Genomic DNA, 12,687 nt, shown 5'->3' with positions numbered 1-12,687 from the left:
AAGTAAGTCAATAATCTATCTCACACTTTAGGATTATGATTCAGTTCTGCTTTATGGCTTTTTAGGGGTAGTGCTGAACTGATAATGAAGATAAAGATGATACAAAACATAAAAGAACACAGATCTTGATATTTTTTTGTCATTTATAGTTCCACATTTTATTCATTTTTATATGCACACAGTGGCTTTGATCCCAAAATCCCGTCCTCTCAATAGGCCATCATTTTCTGTGGAAGAGATAATAGGGATGTGTTAGATCAAGCATCATGTTTTCATCCATAATACATGGGATATCATCCAGATTCTTAAATATTTTAATCCTTGAAGATTCAATAAAATGGCACAAATAAAACAACAGCGATGCAGTGAGAGGTTCAGGAGCTTACAGAGTTCATCCAGTCGATGTAGGCGCTGACTCGGGTGAAGACGGTGGGCTTCTTGGGGAAATTGCAGCTGAGCCCAGAGCCGAAGCTGACGATGCCGTGAACCTCCCAGGCACCATCAGCATTCTGGCAGTTCAGAGGGCCGCCAGAGTCACCCTGAGTCATATGAGAGAAAACATGATCAGTGTGCAAATTCCACATTCAACAATAACTTCTTGTCCTTGAAAAACACTCAGTGACTTAACTCAGTGTTTACATCTAACATTACTTGTAGGACCTGCAGACTAACAGATCTCTTTACATTTTTTAGACCTTTGAACTGTGACTCTGAAATACTTAAGGTTATTCACAAAAAAGGCATTTTAGGAGAGATATTTTGGGGGGGGGGCCTTATGCTATCAGGAGGTTATGAAAAATTTATATTAAAGTGAAAAGTATATGTGTCCTTTCCTCCACAGTAAGTAAAGAAATTAAACATGATGAAAGGATGATCCTCTGTCAAACATGAGGTCTAGGAAACGCGAGTGTTGCTTGCTGTGTTCAGTTTACTGATGCAATAAAGAACCAGTGCTACAATACAATGTGTCATTTTGTGTCATTTTAGACTCACGTTGCAACCAGACACAACTCCATCTCCACCTGCACAGACCATGGTGTCCTTCACCTGAGGACCCCACCAGTCAGGCTTGGTGCAGGTGGCGTGGTCCACCACAGGCAGGAGAGCCTGCTGCAGGATGTCAGCGATGGGACCTCCGGCTGTGTGGAGGAGAGATGCATACTAGCTCAACTTCAGGTCAGGTTAAAGACAACAAAGAAAAAAGAAACACAACCAGCTAGTCTCAGCTAGTTTGTCTTTTGAGATATGATGCACACCACTGGAACTATTTTCTGATGATATTTCTGATGTGATTAAATTAAGAGAGGCAGGAAACTGGGCACTCACTGGAGGTGCGACCCCACCCAGTGACGTAGCAGGGCGCGTTGTGTGGGAGGATGAAGCCATTGGGGGGGAGACAAGCAGCCATGACGCTGTCAGTGAAGGTGACGGGGGTCTCCAGCTTGATCAGGGCGATGTCATTACTGGAGAGGAAACACACATATTTAGATTCAACAGACTCGTCATTTGTAAACATTCATATTCATCTTGGAGAAGTCGTTTTTTTTACCGGATGAACAAGGGGTTCCACTTCTCGTGCACAACGATGGTAGCGGGGGTCATGAACACAGAAGCCTCCTCTGTCTCCAACAGGTTGTGCTTTCCCATGGCCACTCTGTACTCCCTGCCATTGCTGCAAGTTGACAGAGAAGAATATGAAGCATTGATGTGTGAGCGCAGAGATCCTTTTCTGAGATTCTAAAAACAATCACTTATCAATAACCAACCATATTTTGTGTATTATATGTAGACTTGTGAGCCTCCTAATAATTCACCCTTTAGCTTACAATAATGCTAAGTAATGTTTCTGTGTGATTAACTGCTGCTCTTTGTTACTGGATTGTGAGAATTTTTTGAATCAACTAATAATATGTTGGAAATAAACATATGATAAACTGTCATCATGAATAATTTTGGGCTTTACTGTGACATACCTGATACAGTGAGCAGCAGTGAGGACCCACTGGTGAGAGATCAGAGTGCCTCCGCAGGTGTGTCTCCACTCGCCCTGTCTGTTGTACTGCAGGGAAATCTAAAACATACATATGAACATGATAAACTTTATCTAAGTTTTTCTGTTTTCTTTTCTGTGCATGCCCTGAAACACTTACTGTTTACAGGTACACATGCTGCTGTGTATCAGGATCAGAATCAGAAATACTTTATTGATCCCCGAGGGGAAATTATGATTTGTAACAGTCGCTCCGATGTAAAGAATAGAGAATTCTGAGAGTAGAAATAGAAGTATGTAAATATAAAGTAATAAAATAATTGCTACAGCATAATGCTACATTGTTTAATACTAGTACTTGAGATATTAGAATATTAAAATAAAATATGTATCATCATTGTGCTGAGGCTGAGTGTAATTTAAGTACAATATATATGTCAATAAAATGAAATAAGAATAGAATAAGAGTAAAAAAATCTCTTTCCAATATTAAATGCACCCTGACTCTAGCCACTTCCAAATAAATAAATTAACTGTACTGTCTTTCTGTGCCTTAGATTGATTATTTTTTTTAACTACACTTTTATTTTTGTTTTTGAATTTGGGACAACTTCCTGTACTGTGACCGCACTATAACTCTATTTTTTCTATGTATATTTTTTTCTCTTCTTGAATTTAATTTATCTGATTTTATTTATCTAATTTTATTCTATTTTAATTTAATTAGTTTTCTTTAATCTAATTATTTCTTTGCCTCCTGTGTTTGAAAGGTACAAATAACCACAGGCGTAGATTTTGGGGGAGTACAGTGGAGACATCCCCCTCAATATTTAGTACATGTGCATTTTAACCCCTCTCAACCCCCATTAAAAAGCGGAATGTGGCATGTGATGTTAATTTTATTGAAATTCAAGACATTTGCTCGATGAACTGATGCAAAAAAAGGAAAAATGGTGCATAAAAATTCACCAGAGTGCAGGAAATTAATTGTTTGCCCTCAGAATTTCCAGGGGGAGGACACCTGCACCCCTTGTTTCATATATGCGCCCCCAGTGGTAAAACAAAACCTACACACCTGCAAATAAGCTTGCCTCAAAATTCAACATTGTTTTATGTAAAAGTTAAAGTCTTAAGCCTGCTTGTCACATACTGAACTTTATATTTTAACTATGAGACTATAACTAACTTTACTCTTATGTAGTCTGCAGTCTAAATAAAGTCTTTTTCAGACAGTTCTTGTGTTGTTTTCTGAGCATGTTTTACCTGCCAGGGCCAGCTGTTAGGCCTGACGTCCACTCCTCCAACCACCCTGGTCACCACAGGGGGAAAGGTGGGCAAGCCGCACCCGTAGGCTGAAGAGACAGACAGAGACAGACTCTTTTAAAACTGTTTCTCTGAGTTTGTAGAGAGAGCTGAAATACTGTGTATGAACATGGCTCAAGACAGATGGCTGTGACAGTGTTGTGTGTGTGAGATCCTTACCACCAGCGACAAAGAGAGCAAAAACCACAAACTTCATCATGTCTGTATCTCCACGGTTTGAAGTGAAACATCTGTCAAATTTATACCTTTCATGATGTTATGCAACCTGCAAAAAGTGGATCAAATTCTTAGAAATATGCCCCTTGACAGATCTTAGTACTGGGGTGGAGCTAAGTGGACATCACACCGGTCAGAAATGACCAGGAGCGCGAGGCCAAGGTCAGAGTGTCCTGGAGTTATGTATAATTTAAACTTGTTTGTTGAACAAGTTTTTTTTAAGCTTTTCTCATCAAGAGAAATACAGCCCTCCCTACTCTGATTACCTTTACAAAGCAGTGTAGTGCGTCTTCCAGCAGCTGAAGTTCCCACTGCTCAGGAAAGCTCTGAATGTTTCCTGTGACTGTTCTGTAGTACCTATGTGCAATTAGTAATACAAAGTAATGTCACAGTGTAATACTGAAATTCCACTCTTACTTTGATAGAGTGAAACCAACATGGAGTTTATTTAATCAGGTTATATCACCGTGATAAAGATGTCTTCTTTTAAGAGAGACTTGAGTAGAGCAAATACAAAGAAATGGACACACAGCCTATTTAATCTAAATTAGCCTGGCCTATAAACATTCCTAATAGGTCTGAATGAGCATTCATCAATTTGTTTTACAACAAAGCAGCTACTCTGCAGTGGGTTATTTATGATTATTTGGTACTTAAACTTTGCAGCGTTAGTGGTGAAAGCAAACAAATCTGTCTACTTACTATGAAATTCTCTATTAATTAGATATTTTCTTTTTTGGATTTAGCATCACTAGCTAGCCTCACTAAGGAGACTCTAGACACGCCATCCCTATTGAGATTCGGCAAACTATAGGAAAAGGCGCCAGGCTGTAGACTTGTGACGCACATATTTGATGAGATGTTTAAAGATTTTTGTTTTTATTTAGTGTGTAGGCTACACATTTATACAATTGGAAAACGTAAGAATCTTCCATAGGTCTGTAATCTGGTGACTGTAAAGGCTGTAACATTTCATTATTCTTTTTTTTTTTTTTTTTTTTTTTTTTTTAGAACAACCAAGGCACCAAAACAACCATGGAACATATACACTCTGAACCCACAACACCTAAACCCACCCCGCCGCTTCCCGAGGCTGGCCAGCACAGACAAACAATTAAAACAAACAAACCACTACATACACATAATATGCATAAATATACCAAATATACAAACTTAAGATAGACTGATGATAAATAAAGGAGAGGGCAATATTACATTTTGATACTTTAATAAGCACACATAGGCATTAGATCACATTTGGCCCTAACATTTTATGCACATCATTTTCAAACTCACCAAACCATTCAGTGAGCCCTGATGCATGGAAGTGTCTGTATGATATGTTTCTCCACTCATTTTTGCAGGTTTTTCCTTTAATTTGTCCTCCATCTACCTGCATAAAACAGGTCTGCTCTTAAGGTTTAATCACAATAGCATCTCTTATATATAGTGGCTGAAACAGTGAGTCCTGTGCATTGATCTGCCAACTTTTTTGCATCACAGGAAAAATATAGCAAAAACAGTTTGTGATTTTACATACATGTCAATATTTAATTTATAATTTATTAAGAAAACAAGTTGGAGCAGTGCAAAAAAAGTATACTGCTTTTAACCAAGTACCCAAAGAGGAAAAAAACATTGCACAACAACTACAGCTACAGTATCAGCTCAGAAGACACCACAGAAACCAAACTATTTAATTACACACCAGATTAGGACATGATGTATGTTTATGTATGTACATACATTTTTAATTAACACATTAAAACAATTACATCTAATTCTAATAATTACATTTACAAAACAATCACGTTATTTGCTGCTTTAAAAGTGTTTTATGTTTCTAAACAGTATTAGAATCACATTAAAACACTGATGTGGAATTTCTTAAAATTAATTGCTTTGTTGTATATTCTAATTGTGCATGAATATTTCTAAAATGTACAAAAGGGCACACTTCATTAGATATTTTGAGATTGCTTAATGTTTATATTAACATGGAAACATATTTCTTTCTTCTGAATTTATGATGTCCAGACCAGAAACTAACTTCTGTTATAAAAGCCTGACAACTTACATTTTAAGTGAACATTGTGTATGTTCACATTTAAAAATAGGATGGTTCCTTTATTTTCTTTGACAGAACAAGACAAATAAATTGGCTATTTTTAAATGAACGAATCACCATAGAGGACTTTTTAAAGGAGTACACCACCTAAATTAAGAATTCCAGTATGTTGTTTCCAAAGCCTCAGAAAGTTCAGTCAGTATTTGTGAACATGAACTTCTTTCTCACAGCCAGAAGCCAGATAAATAAGTCACAAACTTGTGATGTCATCAAGTATAAAATCCGGAGCTGCTCCATACACAATAAATCTTGTAGTATTTTCAGTTCTGAAACAGAAAATGTTCTCATATACTCAGAACATTCTCCTGGGTGCTCTCACTGTTATCTATAACATTACCAATTCATCGTCTGTGGAGCAGCTTCAGAGTTTTACTTAATGACATCACAAATTTGAGTTTTAACACTCTAGTTTTTGGACTTTGGAGAGAGTTGTTCATGTCCACTAATGATTTTTGAAAATGAGCATAGTTCCCCTTTAAAGTTAAAAAAAAAAACAGACCTGGCCAACTCAGGTGACAGTGAGACATCTGGGAGGTTCACACAAAGGTTGAGTCAGGGAGATAAGGTGTATTTGGGGATATCTGTGGTTGCTTATCTCCAAGGTTGATTTGTTTTTCCCACTAACTTTTCCTGGCTGCTCCGAAACGAATGTTAAGCAACATATTTTAGATCTAAAACAGGTCTGTTCAAGGGCTATATAAGGAGGAGCACGTCCCCCTGAGCTTCTACTGAAGACAGTCACAATGAAGTTCGTGATCTTGGCTTTGTTTGTTGCTGGTGGTAAGCTCTGACTCTATTCTGATTAGACAGTTGAATGTGTTGCTACATACGACCGTCAACATTCTTCACATGAAGTGATCTATAACAGTTCACATTTTGCCCTTATGCTAAAAAAAGCTCTGAAACATTGAGTCACCATCATAAAATCACCATATTCTGTACCGTTGTTTCGTAGCCTACGGGTGTGGCAGACCCACCTACCCTCCCACCATCACCAGGGTGGTTGGTGGTGATGATGTCCGTGAGAACAGCTGGCCCTGGCAGGCATGTTCCTTTACGTCTTCTCCTCTAAATTCTGCGTCTTCTGTCTATTTCCAAAAGTCATAAAACATCCTTGTGCTGTGGTTGTTTGTTCTCCTCAGGTGTCTCTGCAGTACAAGAGTGGCAGCAACTTCTACCACACTTGCGGTGGCACTCTGATCTCCAACCAGTGGGTCCTCACTGCTGCTCACTGCATCAGGTGTGGATAAAAAGTTATGAAATCAAAAAGGTACAGAGGACAAACAGAGCTGGGCCCAGAGTAGATAGAGTCATAGAGGTGGTATTGAAGGAAAAAAAGGTTGCATATTTGACTCTAGCACTCATGTGATCATGAGACATGTGCTATAACAGACATGTGACAGACGTGAGATAACCACAGTGTTGCTATGTGAGATAACCACAGTGTTGCTATAGCAATGCAGTTTAGTCTTTAAAGTGAAGAAGTGGTCACTGATTGTTAGTATTCCTCCTTTTCTAAATAATGATTTCAGAGGACGCTATTTCATAGAAATCAGGATATTAATGATTAATAATTTGACTTTTGCAGCATTCATTTTAAACACTTTCAGAATTAAATGAACACTTAATCAGAATTAGATATGCTTTATTAATCCCCAAGATTAAATTGGGTCACGTTACAGTTGCTCTTAAATAGAGAAAAAGTAAAAGTAAATTAAGAAGTATGTAAAATATGTGCATCATACCACAATATATAACCACAGTGTAAATAAAAATAAAAATTGAAATGGGATCAATACAGTAAGTGTGTTAAATAAAAATGCAAGAATAGTATAGATGAGAACATTAGTCAAAATGTACGTTATAAATGTAGCATTAATGCCAGATTATTGCACAGTTGAATTATTGCACAAAAAATTTAACAGTTAAGTCAGTAACTATGTTAGCAGCAATATGCTAAATTGCTAATGGTAGTAAAGGTAACTGTATTGGCACTTGTTAAATTGGGTGTTCTAATAAAGTGCTCTTGAACAGACGCCAGATCAAAGCAACTCTGACCCTTGTTTCTTTGTTTTTTTGTGGCCAAGCAGCAGTCGCACCTACAGAGTCTTCCTGGGAAAACACAATCTGAAGACCAACAACGAGCCTGGCTCCATGGCCATCAGCCCCGCCAAGATTGTGGTCCATGAGAACTGGGACTCTTACAGAATCCGGTGGGTTCAGTTATTTCCATCCATCTTGTAGACTATAGACCGTTTACAAAACTTTACAACAACTTTACATCATTCAAAATTAGTCCATTTGTATTTCCTGTTGGAATGATTGCTAATGCATCGGCCGACTGTGACTGTTTTTTGTTCTGTCCTAGCTTTCAGTCCTCATTAACATTCTCTTTCTAAATGTGGTGTTTGCTTTCATGCTCTAGTAATGACATCGCCCTGATCAAGCTGGCAACTCCTGTCACTTTCTCTGACACCATCATGGCTGCCTGTCTTCCCGACTCTGGCGAAATCCTGTCTGATGGTGCTCCCTGCTACGTCACCGGCTGGGGTCGTCTCTGGAGTAAGTCCTATCAACTAAATCAAGAAAAGGCTGACAACATCAATGTTTTCTTATATCTTTAATGTTAAATTACCAGGTCAAAATTCTCTGTGCTGATTACATAGAAACTGGATCAAACAAACTTGATCTATAATCTCTGTGGATCCTTAAAACTTTCTGAACTTTTACAAACTTTGTTTCCACCACCTTTGAATGGAAGCAGGACTTTGTGAACCTAGTTTTGGAATAGATTTGGCCTTGAATAAGATGGTCTTGACTGCAGCCCTCAATCTGAATGCCTTTTCTCTCCTAAAGCCGGAGGTCCTATTGCTGACATCCTGCAGCAGGCCCTCCTCCCTGTGGTCGGCCACTCCACCTGCACCAGGTCCGACTGGTGGGGCAGCCTTGTCACCAGCAACATGGTCTGTGCTGGAGGAGACGGAGAACTGGCTAGCTGCAACGTGAGTCTCATGTTGGATTACAGTCACTGTAAAACTAAATCCCAGTGTTACACTCAAGCACAATCTCTACATTTAATTTTCTCAAAGCATTTGCCGTCTTCTGTGAAACATTTTGCCAAATATCTCATTCATCTCTTTGTTCCCCTTCAGGGAGACTCTGGTGGTCCTCTGAACTGTCAGAACCGTGATGGCACCTGGGACGTCCACGGTGTGGTGAGCTTCGGCTCTAGCATGGGCTGCAACTACCCCAAGAAGCCCTCTGTCTTCACTAGGGTCAGCGCCTACATCCCCTGGATCAACAACGTGAGTCATACAGCACTTTATGATAAGCATTTAGATAGATTATTGTTTATTTCTGGCTCAAGTAGTGAAACATTTCCTCTCTCTAGAGTTGGAGCCACTTGTTTACTGGCTTTACAGACAATTCAAAATGACTTTTACATGACTCTGGATATATAAGACAAATATCTGAGAAACTGTTTTACTCAAAAGGAGCAAAACCGAAAATGTTCTGCTTATTTCTGCCCCTTTAAATTATTTTCCAGAAACAATTAAATTCAATAATACAAATTATGAAATGCCACATGAATTATCATCTCAATTTGAATTTGGGTCACTCAGTAGCTCAGAAGAGCACAAGTAGTCTAGTGCCCTCTAGTGGAGTATTTTCAAAATATTCTTTCTTTTCTTTTCCAGGTGATGACCAGGAACTAAGATACTGGTTGGTTTGTGACATTGTTGGTGGTTGAATTTCATCAAATAAAGAATATAATTGTAAATACAGTGTCTAATGTGCTTTCTTAATCACAGATCAAAATGGTGTTAATGTGTTGGTACGACATCTGTCACAAAATCCCGCCTACTGTATCAGATTCAGATTTCTTTATTGTCATTGTGCAAACATAGGATGAAATTCAGGTGCACTCAAAGACCAGGTTCAAAATAAGTAATAAAATAATAATAAAGATAAATAAATGCCTCCGTTACACTCACATTCTACACATGTACGCAGTTAAAATGGGATGTGTTTTAGGGAGTTGGTCTCAGGTTAGAATTCAGTATGGTGATGGCTTTGGGGTAGAGACTGTTTGTGAATCTTGTGGTGCATGTTTTGATTGACCTGTAATGTTGAGTCTTTTAGGATGTTATGTGTTTTCTGCAGGCACTGGGAGGTGAAATTGTCATCCAGGGCAGGTAGCTGTTGTTGTACGATGTTCTGTGTAGAGACTTTTTATCTGCTGCAGAGCTGCTACCATACCACACAAAGATGTTGTATGTGAGAATACTGTCAATGGAGCTGGGGTAGAACAACACCAGAAGCTGTTGTGACAGGTTTACCTTCCTGAGTGTCTTCAGGAAGTATAGCTGGTTTTGTGCCTTCTTGACTAGTGCTGTGGTGTTTGTCGTCCATGAGAGGTCCTCTGAAATGTGTCTGCCAAGGAATATAAAGCTGGTCACCCTCTCTACTCTCTCCCCCTCTATGCCTGCACTGAACTTAACATGTTTTTTTTTAATTTACTAATAATCTGAATGTCATATTTACTATTTCATATATTTCACATGATTTTAACTCTTGTCGTATGTTGAGTTACTGATCATGTCCTTCATCAAAGGCCTGTTATGCAAAATTTCACTAACATGGTTCCCTGAAATGCTGTAAACACCCCTCACAATTTTAGACTCCAGAGATTTTTATATCAGTAAAAGCAGAGCCTCTTGTCATCTTCATTGTATTTGACTGTGATGACCACCAATTACACTTAAGTAGCAATAAATACCTTTTAAAATAGCCTACCAATAACACCTGATGTTAAGAATACATTTTGTTTCATATGACAGACACTGAGGATTGAAAGTAAAAGCACAAACAAACAAACAAACAAACAAACAAACAAACAAGCAAACAAACATTGGCACCATTTCAGCAGCATCATTTTAACGTAATCAGTCCTAAAATTTATTGTCCATAGAACTTTTAATATAAACAGAAATGTCAGCCTTTTTGTTAAAACTGTTTACACTTACATCTTCTGGAACAGATGACCTATTCCATATGACCCCAAAAAGAATTGGGAGAAAAACAGTGGAGAAAACGGTTGTTTATTTAGCCAATGAGACAGATCTCACATGATTATTGTATGTACCATTGTGTGTTATCCTACTTTAAATTAAGAAAATTTGCCTTGACTTTTTAAACATCCAATGACCTCATAATTTATTTTTTTTTAATTATTTTTGTTTGTGCTTACTGTTTGCAAAAAATGTTCATAAATAAAAAAATACATTAAAAAAAAACAGAAATTTCAGTTCAGGGGAAATGTGCAAAAAAACAAACTATGAAAAGCTGGGTTTGGAAAGTAAAAAAGCACAGGATGTATTGAACAACAGGAGGCAAAGAGCAAAATCCAAATTTTGTCCAGCACCTTCCTCAGAAGATTCATTTCCTTGTGTCTTCCTGTTAATATTAATCATGTCCTCCATTTCTTCTTTTACAATCACCGGAAATAATAATCTTTGGAATCTTCATCCTTAATGGAATCAAAACCAAAGGTTGGTCTCCCTCAGTCATTTGTTATCTTCCTGTGTTGCCTTCAGCTCTCGTTTCAGTGATTCATACTTATTAGACAGCCAGCTGTATTACAGGATGAGTGCACCTATCCATTTTTATGGCACCAGGTCACATTCATCTTCATTTTTCTAAAATAGAAAACCAACCATGAGCATCTACAACCTTAAAACAACCAGTTCTATATACATATACATAAACATAAATATGATATCTCTCCGTTGTAGCTTTTTTTACTTGTAGAAAACTCGAAGGATGTGGATGTGGAATGGCTTCAGGTGGAACATTGGCTCCAGAACATGTTCTCTTCCTGTGAAACACAGCAGCTCAGGAAAAATGACACTACCTTTCAGTCATGTGTATGAGCTGATAAACAGCCAGTGTGAGCCTGAGATAACACGCACGATATAAAACACAGAATACACGAAACAAGCATGGAAAATGTTTCGGTAAAGAAGACAGTGATCACTACTGACTACTACTGACAGCACCAACCTTGTGGTCCCACACTTGGTCTTCTGAACATTAAGGTTAAAAATAGAATGTACAAAATCTGGGCTGTCATAGTCTGATGATGTCGGCTTTTTCTGACTTGAGAAAATCTGACAGAAAACACTGTCAGTAATATGAAAGAGCAGAGTGGGCAATGGGACAATATGTACCATACAAACACATGAATTTGTCAAGATTGTGCAGTATTGTCTGTACCAAAGTAGCTATAAATGTAAGTGTGTTGCACCACTGGGGAGAATGTGGCAAGTCAATGGGCCTTTTTCCCAGCAGACATTTTGAGGCCTACCCCAGCTGCTATTTCATGTATAGATTCTGGCATTAATTATGTTTTAATTATGAGGCAAAGTTAATCCAAATAACAAAATAACCCCCCTATTTTCTCACTAATCTCTAGTGATATCGGCTAGGAAGGGTAAGATAAACAGTTTTGATTTTATTTGTTTAAAGACAACTGATTTTGAGATTTCTGCCTCCACCTCTGTACAATGTAGGTGAGAATGATTTTTATTTGTTGTGCTGACATAATTGGAATATGACAAGAAATAAAGGGATATTGAACATTTTCTACTCGCTTGTGCCATCTGCAGCACAACAGCTCCATGCCATGTTGACAGCTCAGATAATCTTCACAGTCTGCCACTGTTTTGATTTGTTTCGTGCCCCACATCTGTACTTGCATCCCACATTGTCCTCTCCTTTTCTTCATCTTGTTGTTTTTACTGGCTTACTGCAACTATCTTTAAATGTGCACACAGCCAACTGCTATGTAGAATGTGTCCATCCATCCTGTCAGTAAACTATATGAATACATACTGATTATAAAGTAATACTGAAAATGTTACTAATAAACTTACAGTTATACAGTAGGCTCCCTGTATCCTAAAATTTCAGAAACCATTTGAAGCCCAATTCCTGCCCTGCCTCCATCATGGAGTGAACTTTTTTTGTA

At 38.1% G+C, this 12,687-nt stretch overlaps 2 protein-coding genes across 2 annotated transcripts; one reads left to right on the top strand and one right to left on the bottom strand.

The window, feature by feature from the left end:
• Positions 1–129: 129 nt before the first annotated feature.
• On the bottom strand, positions 130–3,536 carry ela2l (elastase 2 like). Its single transcript, XM_049581191.1, has 8 exons — positions 3,473–3,536; positions 3,254–3,342; positions 1,974–2,071; positions 1,550–1,672; positions 1,327–1,463; positions 994–1,139; positions 387–539; positions 130–227 (listed from the first exon to the last, which is right to left on the bottom strand). Exons 1-8 carry the CDS (start codon positions 3,510–3,512, stop codon positions 210–212), a joined length of 804 nt encoding a protein of 267 aa, XP_049437148.1. The 5' UTR covers positions 3,513–3,536; the 3' UTR covers positions 130–209.
• Positions 3,537–6,297: 2,761 nt separating this feature from the next.
• LOC125891724 (chymotrypsin-like elastase family member 2A) lies at positions 6,298–9,438 on the top strand. Its single transcript, XM_049581193.1, has 8 exons — positions 6,298–6,437; positions 6,613–6,701; positions 6,800–6,897; positions 7,748–7,870; positions 8,083–8,219; positions 8,514–8,659; positions 8,810–8,962; positions 9,356–9,438. The coding sequence occupies exons 1-8, from the start codon at positions 6,401–6,403 to the stop codon at positions 9,371–9,373; spliced, it is 801 nt and encodes a 266-aa protein (XP_049437150.1). The 5' UTR covers positions 6,298–6,400; the 3' UTR covers positions 9,374–9,438.
• The last annotated feature ends 3,249 nt before the right edge of the window (positions 9,439–12,687 follow it).

This window comes from Epinephelus fuscoguttatus, linkage group LG7 (genome assembly GCF_011397635.1).
Source record: "Epinephelus fuscoguttatus linkage group LG7, E.fuscoguttatus.final_Chr_v1".
Taxonomy (NCBI): domain Eukaryota; kingdom Metazoa; phylum Chordata; class Actinopteri; order Perciformes; family Serranidae; genus Epinephelus; species Epinephelus fuscoguttatus.
This window is presented reverse-complemented; position numbering and strand designations above follow the sequence as displayed.